Below are 16,478 nucleotides of genomic sequence, written 5' to 3'. Positions count from 1 at the left end.
GAGCTTATAAGATAGCACGACGATAATTAGTATAGTATGTAAGATCTTTGATGATATAGATAGATTTATAGAGAGGGCGCACTGCAGAAAAAGAAAGAGAGACTCGATCGTGAACCAACAAAATGGCGCTAGCCGGTCGATTCTCCAAGTTATTTCGTCTTTCTTTGCTGAAAAATGTCCGTGTATCCCAAAAAGCATGCATGAGTAAGTTGCATATATATCTTTTTAATTGCTTATTATAGTAATTTGTGTAGATATGGCCTAGGTATAGGTAGCTACTAGGCTAGGCCTAGCTAGGGGCTAGTGTAAGTGTAGGCCTAGGTAGGCCTAGGCCTAGCTAGCTAGCCTAGCCTAGGAGGCTAGGCTGAGTTGGAAAGGATCTACTCTAGGCTAGTCCTAGCTAGGTAGTCTACTAAGACTAGAGGCCTAATAAATATATATTTATAATTGAGTAAGTTAGCCCCATCACCATTCATGCTTACACTAGAGAGGTCACAGAACTTCGCCTAGCTAGCCCTAGGCCTACTACTACTAGTTGTTAGACCTATCTATTAAATATTAATTAGTTATTCATTTAAACAAAATTAATTGATGACAATATTTTTCAGGTTCAGATTCATTTTTTGGAGACAGCTCCAAAAGAGGAATGCCTAAACTTTATCCCAAGACAGAAGCTGACAGAATTGCAGCTGCCAAGAAGTACAACATACGACTAGAAGATTACGAACCTTATGCAGATGATGGAATAGGTTGGGGAGATTATCCAAAGTTTGATAAAGTTCATCAGGATTCTAGAAATCCTCATGCTGACTGGGATTTCCCAGAGGAAAGAAGAAATTTTGGAGATGTTGTATGTTTTTGTTATTGTTTTTACTCCTTCATTAAACATACCTACTAAGCCTCTTGTTTGATGCTAATCTTGGTCAGTTACACCCACATTATTTATCGCCAGCCCCTAAGTTTCAAAAGAAATGGAGAACTTGTATCCATTTCCTTTCCTGATACCAGACCGAAGCCACAATGTCAATATAAACCAGTGGATGTGGGGTGTGTTATGTTTCGACAATATGTTTGGTAATACTTGTAGAAGAACTTTATATAAATTGTCATGTTTTATATGTTCGTATGAATAAGTCATACATAATCATACAACATCCCTTACTCAACAAGCTTTTTGATTTCATTTCTTGCTTACCGTTTTAATTTATAATTTCTTTTTCCCCAGTTACACATAGAAGAAGATTTTCTTAAAAGATACACACCTAATACTACAAAAACAATGAAATATTCAAGGTATGGCTACAGTATGATGGCGAACTATAAATTTAGGATTTAGAATACAGTGTGAACTCTTGGCAACCGTGTAGTCTATTTCAAGCTTAGCTTACCTGGATAAACCGACAATAGCCCGTGCTCTCCGAAATGATGATAGTGGAACGTTTCCACATGAGGGCATGGTTGCGTACTAGTCCATTATGGTCCAGGAGTGCTCTAAGAACTTTAACTTTTCGTATCTAAACCCTCCCTCTGGAGAGCATAGGCTATTGTTGGTTTATCCAGGTAAGCTGGGCACGAAATAGACTACTATACTAACATCACTATTAGTTTGTGTAATTTATACTACTGAGTATGAATAATCTCCATTGACTCCAGAGGTGGATCTTTTATTTGTTTTATAATAAATAATTTATATTTACTATTAATGTTGAAAAAAAGCCTAACATGTATAAATTCTGATTGGTTTTTTTTTGTGTATTTCAGGAAACAACAGGCTGGCATGTTTTTTGGTTTTCTTGGAATTATTCTCTTCATTTATTATCTTGGATATTTATTCAAGTGGTTTTTACCTGCAGTAAGTGTTGATACTATTACTAATCGACAAATATTTTTCAATTTCTGTTTAGTTGACCTTGGCTAAAACAAATGAGTGAGGGGGATTTTTTTTTAGAGTGGGGAGGGGCCTTTATACCTAAGAAGAAGAAAGGGGGAAAAGTATGTAATATGGACAGTCTTGTTGGCGGATCCAGGATATTTAAATAAGGGTGCTGACGGCTGGCCTAAAACTAAGTGCTCAACTTAGCCTAATGGCCTGTCTTTTACTTGTAATTTCTAAAACCTAGCTGGGCTGGGGCCCCTTTGGATTCATTTCTTTATACCGGGTGACTTCTTCTTTACTGTTCTCCCAGAAGGCCAAGTACAGCACCATGATAAACACATAGACAATTCTTGAACAGTGTACCATAGTCTTTATCATCATCACATGTGCAATGTCTGTACACAGTTTTATGTCCCATCCGAAGAAAGAGGTAATTAAAGTGAAGTATCTTGTTGAAGGATACAAGCAATTAAACCAATGACGATTACATCATAGCGCCTGCAGATATTCCTATATTATTTACATTTTTATATTCAATTTTAATTAACACGCTTAATTAATACCTTATAGGTCCCGAAACAGTATCCCGAAAACAACAAAGTAATACCGAACCAGGGCGTAATAGCATCTCATGGAAAGACGCATTATAAGTTTTAGATTTTTGTTTAGGTGGAATGAATTATACATATTGAAAATTGACAATGAATGCTGTTATAATATCGGATGTTAAAAGAAAACTTTGCAGCTGGTTGTACAACTAGAAGATGAATATCAGAAGATATTTGTTGATCACCATGAAACTTTTGCATCGCTACTACACAAATATATCAACTATTGCATCGCTACTACACCAATATATCACTATAAATTACAACCTGGTGGTTGATGATTATTAGAAAACAAATACTGTAGACAGACATGTAGTAGTAAACATCCATGAGGTTTACATTCGTAAGGCCCAGCATACATGGGCTCTGGAATACTACCAATTTATGAGGTGTTACATACTAGAGAGGAATTATTAGTAGAATGACATTTTTCATGAACACGAGACATCCTGCACAACTGCAAGCAAACCTAAATTGACAAACTCAACCAGATTGAAACTATAGTAACTTGGACCATGTCAAAATTATTATTTGCAGTTACTGCAGTAACTATACTAACTAAAGCTTGTTCTAACTTGGATGCAAACGCAAGCCCAATGACCAATCATATCACGATGGAACATCTTGTGCATGCGTTATTGCATCCTAGTAGGACTCTTTAACCTGGTTAGAAAATATTTATCAAGCCTCTTGTAAGTATTCATACAAACCATGTATTGCAGTTAATGAATCATAAAATTCTAAATTGAACAAACTAAGATCACATGTTACTGCAGTAGAATAATTTTGACATGATCCCTAAAGAAATTCATTTTATTTTTATCCATTTATTAGAATGCATCTCTGTTTAATGTAAAATAAACTTCAAAATAGTTACAGTATGTTGTTGCAATAAATACACAATTTAAATCAAGGTTATTATTATTTTTTGAATTAATGTTATTTATTTTGTGTTGCAATCATGACTTCAGGGTCGGGTCAAATTGCGGATATACCATTCACAACAAGCCATTCAGTTATTCACCCATCGCGTAAAAACATTGAGATCTGATGTGATTATATTTGCCCAGCCGGTACCAGTGTGAAAGGCCCCTTACAGTAGTCCATACCGATTATAATTAATCACATATGGAAAGATCCAACATTGTTTATACAGTAAAAAATCTTCAAAGTTTTGGTGTATTCAACGTTGAATTTTTCATTCATTGTTTGTTTAATTAAACATCAAATCGAATACACCAATAACTGTCTTATTACTTAATAAATTATATCTTGGTTAATTTTTTTTTTAAATGCATTTCTGTTGAGCACAAAGTTCCTGTTCACAAAAAAAATGGTCTGACAAATAACGAGGACGTAAGCAAACTGTCGTTTGTAATTGGTCAACTCACATCCATTGCGCTAACCAAGCTTTAACCAAACTTATTCATCCAGCAATAACATAATTGTTCTATAAAAACAGTCTGATGTATCATATACCAAACCAGCTTGGTACGCCACCACGTTGCTTTAATTCTAGTTCACTTTCTTTTTGTTTTTCTTTTAATTCCTCAATCAATTTATCTTCTTCCGATTCTTTCTCTGGGAATAAATCCGGGAAAGTAAACGTCTGTTCTCCAGCCTAAAAAATGGGATTTAAAAAAACGAGGTATAGATTAACAAATTGCTTGCTAAATCAAAAATTACATTAAATAGATCATTTGTATATTTTAGTACAAGTATATGGAAGCTTATAAGTGCCACCCAGATGTTGATGAAATTGGAGTTTCATTCTAGGTGGCACTTTTAAGCCTTTATACATACCAGTGTAACAAATGCAACTTTAAAATCATCCTTCGGTTTGTATCTCCTATTACGATGATCACGTGCTAAGCTCACGTACTTAATGAAGGTGTTCACTTGCGCAACTTCCACACCGTAAATTTTCTCCAGGTAATTTTGAATATCAAACTTTGTCATTCTGGATATCGGAAAAAAGTTTACAAAAATAAGTTAAAAAATTTCATGTGGGGTTACTTTTTTTTACGATCAAGTATAATACAGTATACAAGCAATTAAATTGCTGTGATAGAGGGTGCTAGAGTAGAAAACTATGCGATTGTAATAGAACGAGCTAGAATATGATGTATAATAATGTATTTTATACAGTAGAATCCCTTATTAAAGGGACACCTTCTGCACCCTACCTAAAAGCATGATATTGCCTCATTTTTATGTCTATGACACTTTCCCCTTTTCACATTTATAAGTACATCAAATAGCAGTAACATCCAAACTCAAATATTGTCATTACTGATATCTTTTAATAAAACAAATATTGTTCATACCCAGATCCCCAAACATCTATACAGTAATTAAAGTTTTGTTGCATAGAAAGAAAAGGAAGGGTCATATAAGCTACTTAGCTTGTTAACCGACCCGTTAACTAACATCAAGCAAAGTATCAAGCAAATAATAGGAGTATGCTAAATGTAGGGTTCTACTGTATTCATATATTCAAGATTCAAGAATTACTCACTCTACAGAACAATTAAATGTAACGACATTTGGAGGCACAGGTCTGCTTTCTTTCCATTTCACAATCTTCATCCAAAACTTTGGGAAAAATATCCGGAGTTGTGGATTCCCAGCCACATATAACGGATATCTATATGCATGGAAGATTAAAATAAATAAAAATCAGTACCGTCCCATAAATAATGTATATGCGATAATGACCTTTGGCCTAGGGCCTATTAATATTATTTTATCCTACAGAATTTATTTTCTTTATTTAGGCCTAGGCTCTAGTAAGTAGTACTGTAGGCCTAGGCCTAATTATTTTTATATTTTTTTTTATTAATAATAATAATAAACAGTATTTATATAGCGCCTAATGGATCACTGACCCCTCTAGGTGCTTTACATTAGACCTTAACTAATGGTAATAAACTATCCCCCGCCGGACACCATTCCGGTATTTCTTAGTCGAGGTTTCGGGGATGGAGACAATCAATAATGTGAAAAAAAATATATATATAACTAGGCCTAAGCTTAACTATTATGCTTAACTAAGCCTAAGGTAAAACTATCCCCCCCGCCGGACCAAAATAATATAACTGGAATCATTATACATTATTTTTTGTCTTAAAATTCCTAGCTTAATAGCTGGCACTATCCTATGCTTTGCGGTATTTAAGACTTAATTGTTGTGACTAGCCTAGGCCTGGACTTTCAGAACAACAACCGCATAATGTATGTGATTGTCCGCCCCTCCTGGAGGCTGGATGGATGGGAAAGAAGCAAACCAAAATCGCCGGCCTACAGAATTCTTACGACCAGACTAGGCATCACAGCACAATAAATATAAATAAATTAGAATAAACATATTGCATAATTAAAAATAAACGTCTACACATACTTTCTAGATATATTTGCCATCTTACTGATAGTTAAAAAGACTAATATTACTAAATTCAGGCAATAAAAGACACATGCTTAACTTTGAGTGAGCGCCCTCAAGTTGAGTCGAGCAGATTGATCGCGTGTGACGTAATTATGGAGTATGATAATGTTAGTTACGACGGGAACTAGAGGAGATAGAAGTTACTGGAACTGACGTGTGAGTGAGACCACATCTTACATTTCTTTAAAAGTTGAACATTTGTTTATGGATAAAAAATAAACTGCTGCTCAATTTATCTATGATTAAGATTCAAGCAATTTCTTCATCTCTTCATCTGAGTGGATAATACAATATAATGCATTGAAGTTTTTTTAGCACTAAATTAGTATTATCAACTGTGTAGGCCTACTGTATTAAATTGTATTGTCATTCACTACAATAGGCCTACTTTTTATGTAAAAATAATTCAGATCTACAACGTTGTCACGTATTATTGGAATTGATGAGAGCCCTATTGTATCTGTTTTTAAAAAATTGATTGATTAAGAAAACAATTATATATTGTAAGATTTCACTCATCCCATGCATAATGTTTTGAGGTGTTGCGTACTGTAACTGTAAGCGTTACCAGTCCATTATTCTAGGTTTCGTAACAGCTTTTATCCAGCTTCCATTCGGGCAATCTTCAATTTGCATTCAAAACACAGTATCGAAATACAGGGTTAAAAGGTCAAACTGGGTGACGCCATTTCACAGCATGGAGCAGTGCCCCCTCCAAACTAGGAAGTCAAAACTATTAATTCCTATAGAGGGCTCAGTCAATTAATCTATCCCCTTACCCCTATAGTATTAGCAGATCCCCTCTATGATTTTGACTTTCTAATTTGATGATCCTCATGACCTCAATAAGGCTGTGAAAAGACCACACTACTACGCGAAAACCTTAGATGACATACTCCCAGATCTGCGCGAGGCGAAATACTTTTCAACGCTAGACCTCCGAAGCGGGTATTGGAATATACCACTTACCAACAGATCACAACTATTGACAATATTCAGTACAATTTACGGGAGATTTTGTTTCACAAGACTACCGTTCGGACTGATATCTGCACAAGACGTTTTCCAAGTGGACCTAGATGGCATATTTGGCAATATTCCTAATGTCTTCTGCATCAAAGATGATATCTTAATAGCAGCCAAAACCAATAATGAACATGAGAAGGCCATACAAGATGTCATGAAAGCATGTAGAAAGGAAAACATCAAACTAAACCCTGATAAGTGCCAAATTAACAAGCGAAACGTCAAGCTCTTCGGACATGTACTCAGCAAAGAAGGAATTGCACCCGATCCAGCAAAGGTAACAGCAATACAGAACATAAAAGCACCTGCCAACAAACAGGAATTGCAATCGCTCTTGGGACTAGTACAATATCTGTCCAAGTTTGCGAAGCTGAGCCATCTAACAGAGCCTATAAGGAAGCTCCTACAGAAGGATGCAGTATATGAATGGACATCGAGCCATGACAAAGCGCTCGACAACATAAAAGACGCCATCATAAACACTCCAGTCCTCGCTTATTTTGATGCCAGGAAAGAGATCACAATCCAATGTGATGCGAGCATGAAAGGCCTTGGAGCAGTGCTCATGCAACAAGATAAACCAATACATTACGCATCAAAATCGCTAACTCCTGCAGAGAAAAATTACAGTAACATTGAGAGAGAAGCACTAGCTGTCGTATGGGCCATAAAACACTTCAGATATTATGTGTTTGGACGCGAATTCACAATCTGCTCTGATCACAAACCATTAGAAGACATCGCCAAGAAGGACATCTCAAAAATGCCAAGCAGACTCCAACGACTGATGCTGCAAATGCAGGATTACAAAGGCACAATCAAATATGTACCAGGCAAAGAAGTCCCGATAGCAGACTGCCTCTCGCGCTGCATAGACACTAATCAGAGAACATTTCAAATTCCTGATCTTGATGTCCAGATTAACGAACTGACTGATACGAAATTATTCGTCTTAGATAAAATAAAAGAAGCAACCGCAGCAGACAACATGCTACAAGAACTCAGCAAAATTATACTGAATGGCTGGCCAAACGAAAAAACGAAACTACAAATGCGTATTGGCAACATAGTTACGAACTAGCGATACACGATGGTATAATTCTCAAAGGCTCCAGAATCATCATACCAAAAGAGATGAGACCAAGAATCCTAAACATACTCCACAAACAACACAAAGGAACTGAGAAGACCAGACTGAGAGCCAGACAATCAGTATACTGGCCAGGAATTAACGCAGACATAGAACGTATCATAAACAATTGTGATGCATGTCAAACCCACCAAAGAAGCCAATCAAAACTACCAGTAAAACCCATTCATACATCTGAAGCTATGGAAATTATTGCAATCGACCTGTTTGAATTTGAAGGAAAGCAATACCTATTAACAGCTGACTACTTCACAGGATACATATGGGCAGACCAAATGATAAACACGACGAGCAATACAGTCATCAACAAGCTCGAAACAATATTCTCACTGTTTGGAAATCCCACTACAATCATTTCAGACAATGGATCGCAGCTTACAAGTGAAACACTGCAAGCATTCTGCAACAACCACGAAATCATCCACAGAACAAGCGCACCACACCACCAACAAGCAAATGGGAGAGCTGAACGAAGCATACAAACACTCAAAAGCATGCTAAAGAAATCAAAGAAAGGGGAAAAGAGTTTATATGAAATTCTTGTCGCATTGAGAGATACCCCCATATCATCAGACATTCCATCACCATATACATTAATGTGCAACAGGAAAGTCAAGAACTCTGTACCAAGCATAAACTTCCCAACTCAGAGAAACAACAATCATATCCAAGCTAAAGCACATCGTACAGAAGCATACGCTCAATATCATGCTGAACCACCACCACTTGAAGTCAGCAAGGAATGCAGGTTCCAGAAAGCACCAAAAAGTATGTGGCAACCAGCCAAAGTTGTTCAATGCACCTCCGACCGCAACTACACAGTAATAACACCAAAAGGTGTACAATACCAGCGAGATCGAATAAAAATACGACCTACACCAACTAGCACCCTGAGCAAACAACCTAGTGAAAAACAAGCGATCACACCACAAATAACTGGGAAACAAAAGACAAACATCATACCAGCCCAGCAAACGAGACCTGAACGAACCCACACTATGCCAGAGAAATTCAAGGACCACATCATGGAATAAACTACAATATAAGCACCCATGATACTTCACGTTTGTAAATAGTTGTGTTACAGAACTGTTTAGAGAGAAAGTTAATTTTTATACTGTTTGAAAACGTTTAATGAACAATGACTGTTCGTGAGTTATTATCGTTTTGAGACTTTAGTGTTGATAACCATACTCTACATGGACATACAGTTATGTTGGACAATAATCATAATGAACACTTATGTAATTTGAGCAGTGATTGTTTTTATGAATATTAATGTTAACTATAACAAGAGAATAACAATAATGACCACAGACAACATAATAATATTAAACTCTTTATTATTATATAATATCCACTTATGCATAACCGCAACTTTTCCTTAAGAAGAGGGATGTTACATTATTGTACTAAATAATTAATATGATCTTCTCAGAGAGTCGTGCTAATAACGAACGGTCAATGAATTCGGATTCGGAAATTAGGACTAAAAATGTTTTTTTTCAGGGGAAAAAGCTGATGAGATTTTGGAAAGCAAATTTATAATAAGACTGCCGTATGGTGGCGCTATATAGTTTAAAATCCAGCTCCAAAATCAAAACAAGAAGGCTGACACACATTTCGGTGAATATGTTATGCGCGATTTGAACGATTTGCGCAATTTGAAATTGCGCAAAAAAATCCTTGCGCAATTTTAAATTGCGCAAGAATTATTTGCGCAATTTCAAATTGCGCAAGGATTTTTTTGCGCAATTTCAAATTGCGCAATCAACTTGCGCAATTTCAAATTGCGCAAGAAAATCTTTGCGCAATTTTAAATTGCGCTGCACAATTTGTAAATTGCGCAAGATAGTTCTTGCGCAATATGACACCTTTGCGCAATTTGAAAACGAACTGTAAATTTTCCCATACATGGCTATAGGCTAGGCCTAGGCAGAGGAGTTTAAAATTTAGTATTTTATTATATAAATAAGACCATTTCAATGAAGATAATGTTTAATACTCACTTTTTAAGTTTTTAATATTAGTTTAAGCTAGGCCATGTAACCTAGTCAGTATCAGTAGTCCAGACCCTAGCTAGGCTAGAGTAGTATAGCCGGCCGCCCGCGCCGCGCCCGCCTGGTGGAACACCACCGCTTCGTTTTCCTTCGTCGGTTCTTCGACGGTATGCTAACTTATAACAATATTTGCACTACTAAAATAAGGAAATGCGATATTTATCTTTAAATTTGAATCATTCTTAGAAATTACTATAAAAATATGGGTGTACATGATTTCACAATCTGTCGAAAAACCTTGCGCAATTTGCAGATTACTTGCGCAATTTAATACGTTGCTTGCGCAATTTGAAACACATGTTTCAATTCAAATTGCGCAAGGATTTTTTTTGCGCAATTTCAAATTGCGCAAATCGTTCAAATCGCGCATAACAAATAAACATATTTATCATCTTATTATCTTGCCACGACGTTTGATAAACAAGGAATTTTGCCAGCCGGTAATTATATTTAGCGTTTGCAATTATGAGCACTACAATTTGATATTTTATGTATGTTTAGCGATGTTTTAACTTTACTAGCTAGGCCTACATTTACGTCGCAGTAAGTATCACACCACTCGGTCGATTTGTGCATGATGTTTTTGTATCCCATGAGCCCCTGCCTTGTGAAAAATGAATGGTTTTATTTTCTTCGATTGTTTTTCAAGTGCAATTACGTACGTATGTTTTTTTAATTAGGTTTTTTAATCAAGAATCTATAATGAAGTATTTGATGTAAAAAAACAATTCTTTTGAAAGTGAATTTACAATTTGAAAATCCTACCCCATCAGGATTCAGTAGTCAGACTTTCATCATATCAGGGTAATAATAGAGCCACTACAGTGTCATGATTGCCAACTGACACATTGATACCTCCATGACCAAATGGAAATGTGGGCGAAGTTTAAAGAAAGTCAGCGTTTGGCCAGCAAGTGGTCAGAAGAGCTGCACATCTACAGTACTATTCCAGCAACAAGTGACACAATACTGGGAGAGGTAAGTAATTATAATTGTTCAATAAACTTTATGTCTGAAAATTAATTTTATCAAAATTGAGATCTTGGACCTTTTTCCATATTATGGTATCTTTCACAATATCAGATACTGTACCTCTTTGCTTGTTCTTTGACCCTTGATTTGTAAATCACTAAATAATGTTTTATATTGGTTTTTTTGTATTTGTGTTGCCAAAATGTTGACACTATATCAATCCACCTACAGCTAAGTTAAATTTATGCAGCAGTAGTTGTGTTGTTTGATTTTATTGAAATAATTTCATGATAATTCATAAGAGAACTATAGAATGAAATAAAAATTGTCTCTTTTTCACCATCCATTTATGGAAAGCTGGTTATCAACTAAAACATAACACTATACAGACCTATATATATTATCATTACAAAGTTCTCACCCATGAACCTACTGTGTACCTAAACTATAGGGTGCCCTCACAGCTCAGGAAATTATCGGAACAGCAATAGATCGGACAAACAGCTAGATAACATGCCTTTTAGGCCTAGCGGTATAAACGGCCCTTGAGACTCGGTATACATGGCCTCTATTGCATCATGACTGCACGCTATATGAACATAAAATAACCATGGATGCTGAGTAAAATGTTATTATACACTAGTAAAATTTTATGTAATATACTGAACTATTATGATTTAGCTTAAGTGTGTGTGTACTTTGTCGACTAAAGCATGACATATCGGTTTGATTGAACGCAGTTGATCAAACCTAATGTGTCCTTTATAAAACTAATGAAACATATATCCAATGTATCATCGTTCAGAGTTTGAGTTTTAAAATACATTTGTTATAATCTAAACAGAGCCAATAATGTTCTATAATGTTAACTCTTTAGTTTTAGAGTGTACATCAATTTGGTATAAACATATTGCTTTTTTTTAAATAATGTACTTAATCATATCAATGATCATTCACATTATTTTGAAAGATTAATATTTTTACAAATATCACATTTGTGCTTAATTAATAGTTTTACTGTATTTATTATTGTTTATTCAACAGTTGTCAAATGTTATTTATAATCAAATGTATGGCTAAAACATATATAGAGAAAAAGTGTTCATGTTCCGTTTCTTAATCTTAATTTATCAGGTCTTCACATTCCATAATGGTAACATCTCTGTTTGTGGGTATGTTTACTCTACCCAACATAGACCCCCCCTCCTCCAACCCCATAACCCCCAAACCCCTAACCACTACCCGGGCTTGTTTTACATTTTCAGAAGAATCAACAGTCTAATACACTGTGATAAAAATCATAATAAAATAAATAAATGATGCTGTAATGGTGATTGTACTTATAACAAAGGGTCAAGATTGACCTTTTATAAAATAGTGAAAGCTAGCCTCAATTAGTTTCTCATAGTCAATGTTATAAAACCACATTTATTGCTGTTTGCTATTAGGATAATTGTACAAGATACTTCTTCACAGAAGTCACTTTATGTAGGCTACAGTGTCTTATACTCAACCAACTATTCACATACAGTAATACATGTAGTAAAGATTTAGTATGCTTGTCTTGTGATCATAGATCATTTTTGCCTGAGATTTTTACTGAAGTTCAATTTTATAGGACAGTGTAGGTGGGTTTTTTAACCATTATCATACACAAGAAAAATACGCTTTATTTAAAAGAACATTATATATTTCTAGCAATAATTACCTCGGCCTAGGAGGTTATTTTTCCCATAATTCTAAAATAATGTTGTTAAATATTAATACCACAGAATATAACGTACAAGAAAAAAATATTAAAGATCTGTTTTGTTGTACATATATTTATTTTTTTTGTAATTCACTTTATGACCACAATTTATTACTAAGACAAATATTAAGAAACAGAAATAGAATGTAATATACATTTCTTTGTTTTATTTATCATTTATTGGATTTGAGTATGTATAATTTTTTTTTTTAATGGTTATCAGATTCTAAACAGAAAAAGAAAATAAATGCCAGTCCCCTAGAGAATAAAAACTGACCAATCACAAAGTGAAATACTCCAAGATTTACTTATAATACAAAGATTTATCTTTTAACATTAGGAAACTATCACAGATAAAGATCACATGATTTTGCTTATTATTTTTAATAAGTTTATTAACTTTATATTGGACAGGACAGTCAGATATTTGATTAAATTTTTCATCTGATAAAACTTTAAGAAATTGAAATTTATTTAGCTGTACTGTTAATTTGTTTAATGGCAGTACTTCACTGGTGCAGATGCTGGAGGTTGTCGAAGAGAAAATATCAACCTCCACCAGGCAGGATGATCCCACTTTTCAGTCAGACCAAAAAATGTGTATAAACAGCAACTTTGTTTTTCAGCAGATCAGTGCCTTTGAGTACTGTAAGGAAATGCATTTCGCAATAATTAATATTTTTTATGTATTATTCAACATGAGTCTGATTAAAAAACAAATGGGGTCCAAAATATTTTCCTGTTGCTGTAAAGTTATTCCCTATTGTTTTCATTCATTTCTTTCATTTCGTTTAAATTATTTTATTTCAGAGAACATTGTGTCTATAATTTATTATTTTAAGTGTTTTGTATTTGTTGTCTTGTTTTTCCCTGCATGTGCTTGATCCCCCAAGCTGTGACCTGGGATGTTTGGTACATTCTTATGTTTTTTATTTTAAATAAAAGATTATTTATTTGTTTTATTCAGTTGTCAACCAACAGCGATGAAACCGCCACTAACAGGTTGAATCAATTTACTATATAAACAAAAAAATGCAAAAGAAACAAATTGCAAGATAATTTTATTTAAAGTATAGTTTTATTTTGAGAATATTGATATTTCATTCAAAGGTATTAAATTAAATATTTTATTTATGAGACAAATGACTACATAGGCTTGTGGTAATGCTATTGCAATTATTTTTTATTGCATGGTGTATTATTTCACAAATTTAAAAATTGAATAATTTATTGCATTGCAGGCATTGATATTTTGATTTATAGATTTGTTTCTTAATTCATATTTCCTGGCAACTTAAATGAAGTAGAGAATTATACCTGTCACTCACAACACCTAAAGTCATTATAATAAAATAATTTATCACATATTGACGTCATTAAAAACTGCTGACAGGTACAAATAAAAACATTTGACCTTTGACTTCCAGTCTGATTAGATAAAATTTAACTCATTTTAAAACAAATTTTTCCTGTTTTATGCTGGTCAATGAATTACAGTAGCTAGCTTGATATACACACCAAAATTGAATAATAATTATTTTAATCAAAAAATTATTATAGAGTATTCTTCCGATCTGCCACTGCCAAATAAAAGAAAAATGTAGTTTTACATCCAATTCCCTTATAACATTTGGAGTAGAATGACTTCATATTTTAATACTACTGTATTTCCTATCTCCCATTCACCAATCCCTCCCCCCACCCCCCATGTTCGTATTTAGTACAAACACTTAAAACAGGACGTTTATTTGCACTAAAATGTGAACTTTTATGCCTTGTCTGAAAACCAAGGTAAAATAAGAAGTAGACTTAAAATCTACCGTATCTATCACAAGGCCTAAAACGTTATACCACTTTTATTATACACCTCAAATGACCAGTGAATATTATTGTACTGTACTGTGCCCAAACATGGTAGTGATATGCCCAAATATGGTAGTGATAAGACATCATGTCCATATATGGGCATATCACATTTTTTGTCACATAAAGTTTGATGGTGTAGACAAGGCTTAAAATGAAAATTTACAAAATGTCAAAAATGTTTGTAGAAATTAAGAATTTTAAAAGATGAATCATAATAGGTGTGTATTTTTCTGTTTTTATAGATATTGTCGCCGGAAGATGTCACCCTTGTAATTTATAATTAATAAAGGATATCTTATTACTTACTCATAATTACAAAAGCATAGAGATATTATATTCACTATAATGCCTCTATGATAAAAATTTGCTTAGTTTTGTTTAATTGTGGTTCTGTATAGTACACTGTGTGTTTCAAAATGGATCAAAAGTATGGTTGAGATTGTCTCAACGTTTCTGAAGAATTTATATATTATAGAAAGCTTCTCATTGATACAATTGATTGATTGACCACTTTAGTTCCGAAAAAAAAAATTCCAGGTACAAAACAAATAATACAAAGAAAAATCACACTAACATAAGATTTTATCCCATTTAGTTGAGTTGAAAATTGTAACAGATAGTTCGTAATTGAAGATCATTTTCATCATTCACTTAAAAAACTCTTATTCTAAAACCATACACGCACTTGTACAGTAGTATAAACATAAGATTATAGATTATGCCATTTATTTAATATTTGTTGTTTTTGTTTGAGCTGCTTCAAAGTATAATAGCACTGTAATCAAGCGTGTTACGATTTTAGAGCTGTTTTGCAATATGATATTATCATCAATAATGACATGTCGAAGATAGTCATTCTTCAGTGAGATGTGAGAGTGCATTATCAAGATGTACACGCAATTTAGATTATATGCTATATGTACCTGGTTATTTATATTTTTTAGAGTAGCTTTTTATTGGCTCACCAATGATTTCGCAATTTTGCAATATTTTGCACTCATCATAAAATAAATAAATAACATCACTAATGTAATGGGCACTTCAATCTTTTTGCAATCTGCTTTTTTTTTTTCAAACGGCAGCGCTACATATAATTTTATCAGTGTGTCAAAAATATTTAGATATAAAAAAATAGTTCATAATTTTATTTTACCTGTCAAATGAAAAGTGTGACCATGTATTGTCCCCTGTTGATTGTTTATAAGTAGAATGAAGAGAATTTCATGAGTGAAAGATTAACTGAGGTGAATACCAAACTGCTATCTCATCACTAGAGCTTATTTTTACTAAATTTATATTTTCCAATAAATTCATTTTTACAACTGAAACATAAAATCATTACTAAAAATTACCATCGGGAAAACAAATTAGTTCAGCACGATTTAACACACATTAACTAAAAAGTTTTTTAACAATTTTAATTCACAATTTGTGATTATAAATTAAACTTATAAATGACTGAATAATTTGTGCTAATGCACTTTAATCTTGTATAGTTTATTAGGGTTATTAACTAATAATCATTGATGCATGACAATTTGTAATGTAGATTACTGCTAAAACCAGTTTGCTGCCCTCTATTTTTTTACAACTAATTATTTGACACACTAAAGCTCTGTTTCCACATGTTGGGTGCAAGAATGCTCAATTATTATCCATCATGTTAACTTTGATCTACTTCCTTGCATTGGGTGCAAATGAGAATCAAGCATATAAGTATCTATG

The 16,478-nt window shown here is 33.8% G+C and overlaps 2 protein-coding genes across 3 annotated transcripts; one reads left to right on the top strand and one right to left on the bottom strand.

Moving 5' to 3' along the window:
- The first annotated feature begins 90 nt into the window (after positions 1-90).
- Positions 91-3,402, top strand: LOC140040045 (NADH dehydrogenase [ubiquinone] 1 beta subcomplex subunit 8, mitochondrial-like). The gene is made up of 5 exons (XM_072085693.1): positions 91-204; positions 609-850; positions 1,226-1,293; positions 1,762-1,852; positions 2,447-3,402. Exons 1-5 carry the CDS (start codon positions 123-125, stop codon positions 2,531-2,533), a joined length of 570 nt encoding a protein of 189 aa, XP_071941794.1. The 5' UTR covers positions 91-122; the 3' UTR covers positions 2,534-3,402.
- On the bottom strand, positions 3,347-5,981 carry LOC140040046 (large ribosomal subunit protein uL23m-like). Of its 2 annotated transcripts, none has more exons than XM_072085695.1 (4): positions 5,967-5,974; positions 5,003-5,131; positions 4,288-4,444; positions 3,347-4,105 (listed from the first exon to the last, which is right to left on the bottom strand). In XM_072085695.1, the coding sequence occupies exons 2-4, from the start codon at positions 5,071-5,073 to the stop codon at positions 3,956-3,958; spliced, it is 378 nt and encodes a 125-aa protein (XP_071941796.1). In that variant the 5' UTR covers positions 5,074-5,131; positions 5,967-5,974; the 3' UTR covers positions 3,347-3,955. The 2 variants fall into 2 exon arrangements, with proteins under 2 accessions (XP_071941796.1, XP_071941795.1); XM_072085694.1 differs by having other exon boundaries at positions 3,354-4,105; positions 5,885-5,981.
- Positions 5,982-16,478: the final 10,497 nt, after the last annotated feature.

The sequence above is a fragment of the Antedon mediterranea genome, chromosome 2, assembly GCF_964355755.1.
Source record: "Antedon mediterranea chromosome 2, ecAntMedi1.1, whole genome shotgun sequence".
Classification (NCBI taxonomy): domain Eukaryota; kingdom Metazoa; phylum Echinodermata; class Crinoidea; order Comatulida; family Antedonidae; genus Antedon; species Antedon mediterranea.
The sequence above is the reverse complement of the archived record's forward strand: the minus strand, read 5'-3'. Positions and strand labels throughout refer to the sequence as shown.

Coding starts and splice junctions, on each gene's coding strand:
- LOC140040045 (XM_072085693.1), top strand. CDS start 123: ATGGCGCTAGCCGGTCGATTCTCCAAGTTATTTCGTCTTTCTTTGCTG. Junction 1,294..1,761: donor AAAACAATGAAATATTCAAG/GTATGGCTACAG, acceptor TGTGTATTTCAG/GAAACAACAGGCTGGCATGT. Junction 1,853..2,446: donor TCAAGTGGTTTTTACCTGCA/GTAAGTGTTGAT, acceptor AATACCTTATAG/GTCCCGAAACAGTATCCCGA.
- LOC140040046 (XM_072085694.1), bottom strand. CDS start 5,904: ATGGCAAATATATCTAGAAA. Junction 5,132..5,884: donor ATGGCAAATATATCTAGAAA/GTATGTGTAGAC, acceptor CCATGCATATAG/ATATCCGTTATATGTGGCTG. Junction 4,445..5,002: donor ACATTTAATTGTTCTGTAGA/GTGAGTAATTCT, acceptor TCCGATATCCAG/AATGACAAAGTTTGATATTC.